Source organism: Schistocerca cancellata, chromosome 4, assembly GCF_023864275.1.
Source record: "Schistocerca cancellata isolate TAMUIC-IGC-003103 chromosome 4, iqSchCanc2.1, whole genome shotgun sequence".
Lineage (NCBI taxonomy): Eukaryota > Metazoa > Arthropoda > Insecta > Orthoptera > Acrididae > Schistocerca > Schistocerca cancellata.
In genome coordinates, this window is record NC_064629.1 from 303,976,128 (window position 1) to 303,988,648 (window position 12,521).

The window sequence follows — 12,521 nt, forward strand, 5'->3', positions numbered from 1 at the left end:
TATAAGTGTATGTTCAGCTTCTGTATTCAAGATAAGCCATAGTCACTTCAGCCTCACGTGTTCTTACATTTCTCCAGATCCATAAGTTATCTTTCCTGAGGTCAGCCAGCCTCTACCCATTTTTCCATTCATCTGTGGTTGATTAGTCAACGTTTTGTAACCATGATGTGCCATACTCATAGCTGTGCAATATTCATGACTTTCAGTACTTGCCTTCTTTCAAACAGGAATTATTACACTCTTCCTGAAGTCTAAGGGTATTACACTTGTCTCAGATCTTACATACTAGGTGGAATAGTTTGTCTGTCTGTCTGTCTGTCTGTCTGTCTGTGAGTCTCCACAAAGGTGAGAGAATGTTGTCTACCCCAGGGGACTAGTTTTGGCTCAGGTCTTTCATTGCCCAGTGAAATTATTCTCGAAGTATCACATGCCCATCATCATCTTTATATGCTTCCTATAATATTGCCTTCAAATTAATTTTTTCTTTTAATAATTATGAGGTGAACTAAGGGCTCTTATTCAATTATTGTTGATTGTTTTGCATGTGAAATCTGCAGTATGGCTTAGGATAAAGATAAGTTAAACAATTCCCATTCTTCCTGCTTGTTAAAAATATTTATAAAATGCCATGACACAAAATGTAAGTTATGGAAACAGAACCATCAACAAATGTAGTTATTGAACAGATCCTTAGTGCTTTTAATAAAAAGTTTGTTTCTGGTCTGGACATGTACACCAAGGCTTTTAAGTCATTCTGTCATACTTTGCTGTTACACAAATTGGATTCATGACATTAGGGGCAACCACTGGTTTGCCATATTGCTACAGTAGGATGCAGGAGACTGAAATCTCCAGGAAGGATGTAAAAATAGTTTAATAACAGTGTTTACTTTGGGCATCCCTTGATACTTCTGGGAAACCCTGCCGCTTTTTTCACTAATTTGTAAATGATATATTTCTGAATCTGCCTTAAGGTAGCCAATATTTGGAGTAACAAATCTACTCTTGCATGGTGAAAGTTACCAGCAACCACAGAGTAAAACTGAAATAAGAGATTGTGACACATAAGTAGTATCAGTCACATATGGCAACTCTATGTGTATTGCTAATGTTTTTAACAGCAGGCTCTCTAAACAATATAACAAATCTAAAAGGAAAAAATTAAGGAAAGATAACACAGGTATCAGGCACAAAATTACATGAAACTCAAGGCCAAGAGACATACAAGGTTCCTTAGACTAATGTGAAAAATACATATTGATGAATATAATTTTCTGGTGGTAAAGCTATCTCAAAATCTCAAGGTTTGTACCTGCCTTAGTGATGCATCACCATCATGTACTACTATTGAATGCTGCCTCAGTTTTGTGGGTGGTGAGTAATCTTAAGTAAAGGCCTTACAAATTTAGCTTCCTTATGTACACAATTTGTGATCTTTTTCTGGCTCATTTCCAATAAAATTGTAATACTTTGTACAGGCATAATCCAAGTCAACAAACTACCATATTATAATACACAGACAAAAAATTATAAAAATCAGTTTCTTTTTCTATGGCATTTACAAATTATTACACATTACCACAATCATAGTTAAAAGTATTATATGAACATAAGATATGAACTGCTTAAAATGGTTCATGAGTGTATCAAGTATTAAGTTTAAATGAATAATTCACATTTAACTGTTCTAATTCAACACACAATAGTCTTCAAAAATTGAAATTGTATCTCTCTCTCTCTCACTCTCTCTCTCTCTCTCTCTCTCTCTCTCTCTCTCTCTCTCTCTCTCTGCAGAACTGCTGAATGATCAAACTACAAGGAATTGTAGGAATTCCTTTGTCAACCCTTAAACAATACACAGAAGAGATTTTTCTTCTAGATTTGAAAATATGTTTCAGGCTGTCAAATGTCTTAAGAAAAGTGAAAGAAAAAAAAACTCCTGATTATACTACTTCTCCATGCAATATCCCTTATGTGTTAACCACAAAAACTGCAAGCATTCTGGCATATGAATTTGCAAAGGGAAATGGAAAATCTGTAATGAAGACACAAGAAAGAGAACCTGGCAAAACTGTAATGGCTCATGCAGCTTCTGTTATGTACACCAGACATGTCTATCGCAGACCACTAACTTCACAGGGGCAAATGTGGAAGTCTTCCTTGACAATTTACAACATCCCGCACAGTTATCAGCGCAAAATACTAATAGTAAAATTTTGCTTACTCTGCTACCTCACACAAGCAATAGTCTACTTCTAGACTCAGGAGTTCTTGCTTCTCTCAGGTTATTCTATAATACAGTATGTTATGATCTTATGACAAGATCAATGACAATCTGTGACGTTCTGTACAGGTCGGTATATAAATTCCCATTGTCTTCGCCAATGGAAATAATCAGCAGTTAACGACTTATTAGACTGATTGATCTTTGCCAACAGAATCTAACCACAACAATAATTTGCCATCTATTTCCACTGTTTATGTTTCTGAGAAGATTACAACTGCAGATTTGAACATTCCTCTGCCTTCTTAAGAAGTCAGAATAAGTGACAAAAGATCTGAGGTAATGTCTCCAGAAGACAACTGGCTTCATCCCACATCCTATCTTGCAGGTAGGAATAAAATACCTAAGAAAAATAAAGCAAAGGTTCAGTTAGACACTCTCATCTAAAATGTCTTAATTATAAGCTAGATGAACAAAAGGGAATGAAGAAATTAAGCAGACCAGTAAGGAAAAAAATCTAGATATGAAAGACATAAGATATTAAATAAACATTTTCAGAAAAGGAAAAACATATACACATTCATTCATTCACACAAGGAAACACACCTCATGCACACGACTGCCACCTCTGGCAGCTAGGACCAGAATCCATCTGTCACATGGAATGAATGCAGCAATCTGAAGGTGGTGGGGAAGGGAAAGGGCTATGAGGTTACAGGTGGGAGGAGAGAATAGAACTGTTTGGAGGAGTGTGCAGGCAGGGACTAGATGGAGGCATGACAAGACTACTACCAGGTGCAGTGTCAGAAGGCTGTTGTGGTAGGTAGATGGGGAGGGGGGGGGTGGAAAAGTAGAGGAGCAAGAAAGGGGAAAGACAGGCTGGTGTGTTGGCAGAGGGTGGGAGGTGAGAATAGGAAGGAGGTGACAGGAGAAACAGGATGGAAACCATTAGGTGGAGGGTGTGGGGACAGTATGTTACCATAAGTTCAGGCTGGAATAATTTTAGGAGTGGAGTATGTGTTGTAAGGATAACTCACATCTGTGCAGCTCAGAAAAGCTGATGGTGGAGGGAGACTCGAAATGGCCTGGGTTGTGAAGTAGCCATTGAAATCAAGCATGTTATATTCAGCTGCATATTGTGGCACAGGGTGGTGTACTTTGCTCTTGGCCCCAGTTTAGCAGAGGCCATTTATCCCGGTGGACAACTGGTTGGTAGTTATACCAATATAAAAAACTGTGCAATGGTTGCAACATAGCTGGTGTATGAAATGACTGACGGACTGCAATAGGAAGTGCTGGATGCATGGATTGGGTAGGTCTTCTACCTGAGTCCTCCACAGGGATATGATCCCTTTGGTAAGGGACAGGGAGTGGGATAGTCCTATAGTTCAAATGCCTCTGAGCACTATAGGACTTAACATCTGAGGACATCAGTCCCCTAGACTTAGAACTACTTAAACCTAACTAACCTAAGGACATCACACACATCCATGCCCGAGGCCGGATTCGAACCTGCAACCGTAGCAGCAGTGCGGTTCCGGACGGAAGTGCCTAGAACCATTCGGCCACAACAGCTGGCTGGTAGTCCTATGAGGACTGATTTTGCAGTGATGACTTCTACAGATGAAGATAGCTTCCACTATCATCCATACTTCAGTGTGGAGCTGAGAAACTTGTAAAGCCTGCTGGACAATCTTATGGACTTCCATCCACTGACATGATCCAGCAGTCAATACAGTTTCACCATTATCTACACACTCTTTGGAAGCCTACAAAACAAGCATAATGATTAGGACATCATAGCACATATTAATAAACCTGATGTTTAGGTACTACTAAGCAATAGTATCCTGAGGAAAAAGTTCTTACTAAGCACCCATTAATAATAAACTTTGCTCAGATATCACTAGGGGGTATCAAGCCAGGAAATTATGTTGCCACATTTGTACAAAGTGGCAGTAATTATGCCGCAGTCATATAGTTGTAAATTCTTCCATAGTTGAAGGTGTCACTGAATTTTTTTTAGTTAACTATGTATGAGGAAAGCAACATTCATAGCCATTGGAGCACACAGACCTCAGTGTTCCCCCACAGGCATTTTATAATGAGAGTACCTCAGTGATAGCACCAAGAAAACAGCAGTAACAGAATTGTGCACTGGAGCTGAATGTAAATTAAGGATACCTGTGTGAAATTCTTGGGAGTAACAAGACAGGATACATTTAAGTGCAATATGCATGCTCACTCTCTGGCAAGCATATTAATTAAAATATATTTGCAATAAATACACTCAGCAAATATCCCAGTAATACCCAAGTATTACAGACCATTTGTCATGTATTGATGTCATCCAATACAAACTATGTAACAAAATTATAGGGACCCACAGCACAGGCAAACCATTGCAAAATTAAAAGACTCATCTCATGATTGTTTTACTTAAAGCTGGTATACTAACCATGTATATTTGTGAATTGTTCTTGGGGGCATGACACTTAAAGTGTTAAATGTGACCTGTCCAAACAATACAAGAAACAAAGGTTAATGTCATCACATAATGCACAGAACTGTACTGTATCAAAGTAGCCAATTGTATGCAGGTCAGAGGCTTGATATTACATTCAAGTTCAGCAACATCTCTCCCCATTGGACTATTTTACACCAACTAAAAAGAATATCGATTTGCAATTGACAGCAAAATTTCATATTGGCTACATACATGTACAGTATAATTATATAATATAACTGCTTAACATTCAAATTTGTTATTGTTCACTTATAAAGTTAACAATCCTGAATGTCTTGATTACAAGAAGTTTACTATGTACACCTATCTTGTGACATCATAGTATGTCTTAAAATGTGTGTAAAAAGTTTCAAATGTTGTAAAATAATGGTTTCAGAAAAATGATCTTTGTTGCATAAAATTAATAATAGGTTTGTGCACAAAATAGCTTTCTGCTGCCAGCCTTGATTTCCTTTTTATTTACCTTTCACATGATGCTTTCTGGGAAATGAGTCCCATTTTCATGTGCAGTTTTCATATATTAGGGGATGGTGAGCCAAAATGACAGAGAAGGAAAAACAACATAGGTGTTTTTTTATGACTGACAGGATTATAGCCTTTGGTTTACCTGTTTGCTAATGGTGGCTACACATTGCCCACAAGCCATTAACTGTTGCTTGCTTGCATTTCATGAGGTGAGTTGTGGGGGACCACTTTCAAGGTCAATAAAACCAATATTTCTGTTCATCATCATCATCAGCAGCAGCAGCAGCAGCAGCAGTGTCAGGTCTTCACATGTAGCTCTCCATGCACTTGCTACCCCTTTCATTTTCTCATAATTGTTTCCTGTTGTTATACTATCTACCATTTGGTATCTTCTGCATCCTCTTCCTCTTCTTCTTCTTCTTCCATTCACCATTCCTTCCATAGTATCCATCAGCAAACAATCTGTTCTCATCCAGTGTTCAAGTGAACTTTATTTCCTCTTCCTGATTACCTTTAAAATTTTTCTCTCATCCCACTCTTCTCAACACCTCCTTATTTCTCACTTTGTCTAGCCATTTTAGCCCTTGCATCCTCCTTCAAATCCACATCCTAAATAATTTTATTCTTCTTCCTTCTTCTCTCCTTAGTGTACATGTCTCAGTGATGTATAATGCCATGCTCTATATGAAGCACATTATCAGTCTCTTCCTCAGGTCTCTGAGCTTGCACTCACATAGAAGCCATCTCATTTTATTATGTTCCTCCTTGGCAATTGCTGTGTGTGTTTCAGCTCCTCATCACCTCATGTCATGGATAATAATGCTTCCCAGATATTTGAAAGCACTAACTTGTTCTACATCTTCCTGTCCTAACTTTATAGTTTTTGTTACTTTTCTTGCACTTACCGTCACACACTTAGATTTTTTCTTATTAATTATCGTTCCAAATTCCTCACAGGTCTTATTTAATTCTTTTAGCATTCTGGTTATTGTTCTTTTGCTCTGCCAATAACATATCATCTGCAAATTGGATACATTCTATTCCCCTACCACAAACTTGCATTCCTCTGTTTTCCTTCAAACATGTCTGAATAATGTGTTCCAGATATGTTAAACAGTATTGGGGACAGTGGCAGCCTTATCTCACTCCCCTTCTGATTGTACTTTCCTCTGCCATCTCATTCCCAATATGTACTCGTATTTTCTTTTGTAAGTACTGGTTTTCAGTCAGTCTTATATACCCACAGTCAACACCATTCTAACCTTAGAATGTACATTAATTTCTTCCACTGTGCTCTGTCAAGGGCTTTCTCCAGATCAATGAAAACAGTATAAACTTCTCATTCTCTTTCAATGTATCATACATCTATAATTCTTAGCAGTCCAATTGCCTCTCTTGTACCTTTACCTCTTCTAACTCCATACTGTTCCTCTGCAATACTTTTTTCAGGTTTCCTGTGAAGTCTTCTGTTTACCACCCTTAATAAAACTATTGCCACATGAGAAATCAAAACTATACTTCTAAAATTCTCACATTTCTTGTTATTCCTTTACTTCTCAGTTGGTATCATTACTGTCAATAGAAAGTCATCTGTCCATTCACCTTTTTCACATATCTTATTACACAGATATGTTAACTCGTACACACCATTACTCCAAAGGCGCTTAAACAACTCTGCTGGTAATCCATCAATTACATTTGCTTTATGATTTTACATCTCTCTTAAAGCAATTTCTACTTCTCCTCCCAAGATGCAGCATCCTTTGTCCTCTTCTATATCTCCCATCTCCTCTTCTAATTCAATACTGTTTGGTTTTTGACTGGCCTCACATAGGCACTCTATATATTCTTGTCATCTTCTCAACACTTCCTCTGATTTATGGTCCATAGCACCATTGCATCTTTCTATTCTCGTACTTGTCCTCCTTTTCTTTGCTTCAAAGATTAGGTCAACAGCTAATCTATATATCATTTCATATCTTCCTTCCTTTTCTAGTGTCTTTGTTTCTTTACATTTCTCTTTCATCCATGTCTTCCTTGCTTGTTCTGTTTCTCTCCTTAATTCATTACTCAGCTTTCTGAACATACTTTTTCCTTCCTCAGTTCCAACTGTCTCCCATTTCCTTCTTTGTTCCATCTTATCCAGCATTATTTTTGTTACCCATTCTCTCCCTATTCTTTCAAACTTCCTCACCCCTACAACTTTCCTACAATTTCTTCTGCAGATTGCTTAAGGTTTTGTCTCATCCTCTTCCATTTCTCATTTGCACTCTGTTCATTGGGCCCTCTATCCCATTTTTACATACATGTGTTTCCAACTCAGCATCCTTACCTTCTTCCTTTAGTCTCTTCGTTTTCTTCCTTTCACTCACTTCAATCATAATTGCAGGTCTGCCACCACGAAGCTGTGGTCCGAATCTGTGTCTGCTCCAGGGTATGATCTGGTATTCTTTATTCTCTTTTTGTACCTATTCTAAATTATGATATAATCTATTTTGTGTCTGTCATCATTCACTCTAGATATCTTCATCTTCTGTGGTCGGCAAGCAATGTGTTTCTAGTCACAAGAGAACTTTCTCTGCAGAAATTAAACAGCCTTTCACCCCTGTTGTTCCTACTTCCCAACCCAGATCTTCCAGCAATTCCATCTTATTTTCCATGTCCTGCCACTTATTCAGATCCCCTACAATTATGATGCAGATATTTCTTTTTTTTCTTCATCCTTAATTTCTTCAATCTTTTCATAATATTCCAGTGCTTCCTCATCTGTGTCTTGACTGGTTGGCATGCATATTTGTACACATATCAAAAAAAAGTTTTGCATCACCTCAGTTCCGAGAGTTCCGGAACCTGTACAGAATATCGGAACAGAGATCAACATAAACATCATTTCCGCCCTTTTTATTGCTCTTGAAAATCACACATTGCATGTTGTACCACCATACACTGAGACCTTCAGAGGTGGTGGTCCAGACTGCTATACACACCAGTACCTCTAATACCCAGTAGCACGTAATCTTGCATTGATGCATGCCTGTATTCATCATGACATACTATCCACGAGTTCATCAAGGCACTGTTGGTCCAGATTGTTCCACTCCTCAACGGCGATTCGGCGTAGAGCTCTGAGTGGTTGGTGGGTCACGTTGTCCATAAACGGCCCTTTTAAATCCATATCAGGCATGTTCGATACGGTTCATGTCTGGAGAACGTGCTGGCCACTCTAGTCGAGCGATGTCGTTATCCTGAAAGAAGTCATTCAAAACATGGGCGCGATGGGGGCACGAATTGTCGTCCATGAAGATTAATGCCTCGCCAGTATGCTGTCGATATGGTTGCACTATCAGTCGGAGGATGGCATTCACGTATCGTTCAGCCGTTATGGCTCCTTCTATGACCACAGGCGGCGTACGTAGGCCCCACATAATGCCATTCCGAAAGAGCAGGGAACCTTCACCTTGCTGCATTCGCTGAACAGTGTGTCTAAGGCGTTCAGCCTGACTTCCAAACACGTCTCCGATGATTGTCTGGTTGAAGGCATATGCGACACTCATCCCGCAGTGTCAAGTAGAAATCCACGGATACCAGTCAGCATGAAGATCGCGTAATGTAGCGCCGAAACTGGTTGCTCAAACAAAATAACAATTGGAAATTTAGACGGCTGAAAGGTGTTTTGATTCGAAAGATGTAAGTGTTCGTTTTTCGTACGCACTTTTAAAGAGTGGAACTTGAAGGTAGTTCCATAAACCCTCTGCCAGGCACTAAATTGTGAATTGCAGAGTAGTCATGTAGATTTAGGTGTAGATGTAGATGTAGATGGATGCAGCCCCTCACAACTGCACGTTGCATAGGGGGAGTGGCTATCACGGCTGTGGCGGGCTGCTGAAATGCGACGTCGTGTGGAGGAACCGCTTTGCAGTGGCGCCGGGAGCTCCATCCCACACATGACACTGTTGGCATAAACAGGAAACTGGCAATGCAGCCAGGCAGCGTTAACTGACAGTTGCGGGGTAATAAATAGCCACACTGCGCCACTATTCCCTCTAGATGCTCGAGTACTTTTTATGTTGGTTTTCAGCTGATAATGGGATTATTATGGACAATACACACATGATTACAATATTCACGTTCAGATGGATGTCTTGTATTTCTACGCACTGAATACAGATGGTGGATAGAAACGTAGCAGTTTAGATGTATAATTCTGCCTTTAATGTTATACTACTGTGGGAAACGTTTCATTCGCTATGATTTATTATTTACCTTTTTACACTCTATACTTTGTACGGTTTTTATTTTTAGATGTCTTTCGTATTACGATTTTTCAAAGAAATACAAGACAAACCTGCACGCAGCGGCACTCTTATCACTTCTGGCCGCATTTGGCATCATTTAAAACATAGACTTGACGTTTACTTTTAGTCTATGATACACCTACTTGGTTGGGTAAGCGAGCTTGGCGATTGCATGCCAGGGGTATGCAGCTGCCTATATTTTAAGGGTGCATTTTATGCCATAAGTTAGCCAGCATAGAGACGAATGTTATGTAAATGGTTCTTAAGAAATATTTTAACTATGTACTGTGGGGTTTTGACCATAAAATCGCTGATGATGGTACCTGGTACCAAAACAAATAAGTCATTAGACAAAATGTAGGTGTGACGGTAGATTAAAGTAAATATTTTTTGTCAGTGTGATTGAGCAGAGTACAAAGCGGTCATAACCATTTACATCCGGTTTGGCTGATTTTTCTGAGAGTTCTTTTAGCTTCAGTGAAAACTGCTTTCCTACTGTTTATCGTAACACTGTGGCATATTATACAGACTTTGCTTAGAGACATTAGCTCGCTAATTAGTAAGGAAACATGTAGTACATGAAATTAATTCGCAGCTGCGACCATCAGTTGTATAAGGGAATGACAATGAAAATATGTGCCGGACCGGGACTCGAACCTCGATATACTGCTTTACGCGAGCGGTCGCCTTAACCGCTTTGGCTATCAATGCACGAGACACGGCGAGACCCAAACTTCCATATGTCGTCATTCCTGTGTCACAACCTACACTCGTACCCGCATTAAGTAGTTCCCGTACAGAGCAGAACATTTCAATTGAAAGTCGCTGCCTGGTATAAGCGGATAAATACGATATTGCAGTGCCCGTGTTGTTAAGAAGAACGATACAACGTGTGGGTCTGCGCCACACTCGAACCATACCATCAGCTCTTACCAACTGAAGTTGGGACTCATCTGACCAGACCAGTCCAGTCGATATGGTCACCAGCCCACGACAGGCGCTGCAGGGGATGACGTGCTGTTAGCAAAAGCCCTCACGTCGGTCGCCTGCTGCCATAGCCCATTAACGTCAAATTTCGCAGCTCTGTGCTAACGGATACGTTCGTCGTACTTCCCACATCGATTTCTGCGATTATTTCACGTAGTGTTGCTTATTGTTAGCACTGGCAACTCCACGCAAATGCCGCTGCTCTCGGTCGTTTAAGTGAAGGCCGTCGGCCAGTGCGTTGTCCGTGGTGAGAGATAATACCTGAAATTTGGTATTACTGGCACGCTCTTGACAATGGGTATCTCAGAATCCTGAATTCCCTAACGATTTCCGGAATTGTATGTCTCGTGCGTGCAGCTCCAGCTACCATTAAGCACTGAAATTCTGTCAATACCGGTCATGCGGCCTTAACCACGTCTGAAACCTTTTCACATGAATCACCTAAGTACAAATGACAGCCCCACCAGTACACTGCTCTTTTATATGTTGTGTATGCGATACTACCGGCATCTGTATATGTGTATGTCGCTATCCCATGACTTTTGTCACCTCAGTGTGTAGCTGATCGCTGGGGTAGTCCCAGAGAGGAGGTGGGAATGTCAGGAAGCTCATCTGGACCCTGTCATGTTGATTGAGGAGTTCAGAGGTCCGAACACCGGCTGCAGACCACCGATGTCAGCAGTTACGCGAGGCGCGTGGTCAGGAGTGTTGCGTCGGAGATGCCCATGGTGAATGACCCGCTAAAGTAGACCCTGAATTTTATTTAGTCTTTCTGTTGGTAGGGCGACACGCTAAATTCGTGGAGGGGTTACTTGGGAGGAGACAGCACGAATGCTGCTGGCTCTGGTAGGCGGCCGGGGGCGTCTGCCTCGTTGGAGTGTGGGTGGCCTCCCTGAGGCCACATTGGATTTTGTCGGTTATATGTAACGTTCCCAGACGTATCAATGTCTGTAACACTGCGTCGTCGGTTGTGTGGTAATCATCTAGGCGTTACAATGAACCGGTTTATGGGAAGACGATCGGGGGCGTGCCGTTTGTGTATATAAATAACGATTGGGAATTATGGCCGCTATATAAGCAACCCAAGACATTGGCAAAACGTCAGATAATCTTGAATGCACTCTGTCGCTTTTCATATCCTTCTCGGCCAAATTAATCAGTCAAATAACTACTTGTGACGCAGACTGCGTAACAATTAATTTTGTAGTGAGGATAAAAAGTCTTTGCCAGCACCGCATTGTGTACCACTGGAAGGTTAGCTGGACCACTAAATCAGAACCAGATATACACGGAAACATGTCGAAGTAACTGTAATTAGGCCACGGAGATGGGAACTTAAATCCAGTATTTTCAAAATATAGCTGCAGAAATTGAGAAGGAAAGGAAACTATCCTGCTCTAGGCTAGATAGTCAGCCTCGCGTCAGTGCGGAGGAGAGGCGCTTTCTCTGTACAAAAAAAAGTAAAACCAGGAAACAGATGAACGTCCAGATACTTTACCAAAAGCGTGTGTGTTGCAGCATCTTCCTGTCAGCGATGGAGCGCGTCATGCGGTCCAACCCTGACCTCCTGCAGCTGGAGAAGACCACGTCGTCCGCCTCTTCTTCCTCCTCGTCGTCGTCCTCGTCGTCTTCGTTATCCTCGACGACGTCGACGACGTCCTCGTCCTCCTCGTCGTCTTCATCGTACACTTTCTTCGTACCGACGGACCAGGCGTTTAACAAGCTGGGCTCTACTCGGCTCCAGCGTATAATGAACGATCTTCCCTACCTGCAGCGGGTAAGTATATCATGAAAAAATCTTAGGACCTACTTCGAGGTTGACGCGCAGACCTCTGAGTTTGTAATTTCCCACGTACCCACTGACACACAGAGCCACAGTGCCAAACACTGAAGCTACACTACTGGCCATTAAAATTGCTACACCACGAAGATGACGTGCTACAGACGCGAAATTTAACCGACAGGAAGAAGATGCTGTGATATGCAAATGATTAGCTTTTCAGAGCATTCACACAAGGTTGGC

At 40.9% G+C, this 12,521-nt stretch overlaps 1 protein-coding gene across 1 annotated transcript in view; it reads left to right on the top strand.

The window, feature by feature from the left end:
• Positions 1-12,521, top strand: part of LOC126184540 (transforming growth factor-beta-induced protein ig-h3-like) — a 356,879-nt gene that overhangs the window by 320,591 nt on the left and 23,767 nt on the right. Inside the window, exon 12 of the mRNA XM_049926949.1 lies at positions 12,017-12,275. Coding sequence (XP_049782906.1) covers positions 12,017-12,275 — 259 coding nt within the window. The remainder of the gene's footprint in view (positions 1-12,016; positions 12,276-12,521) is intronic.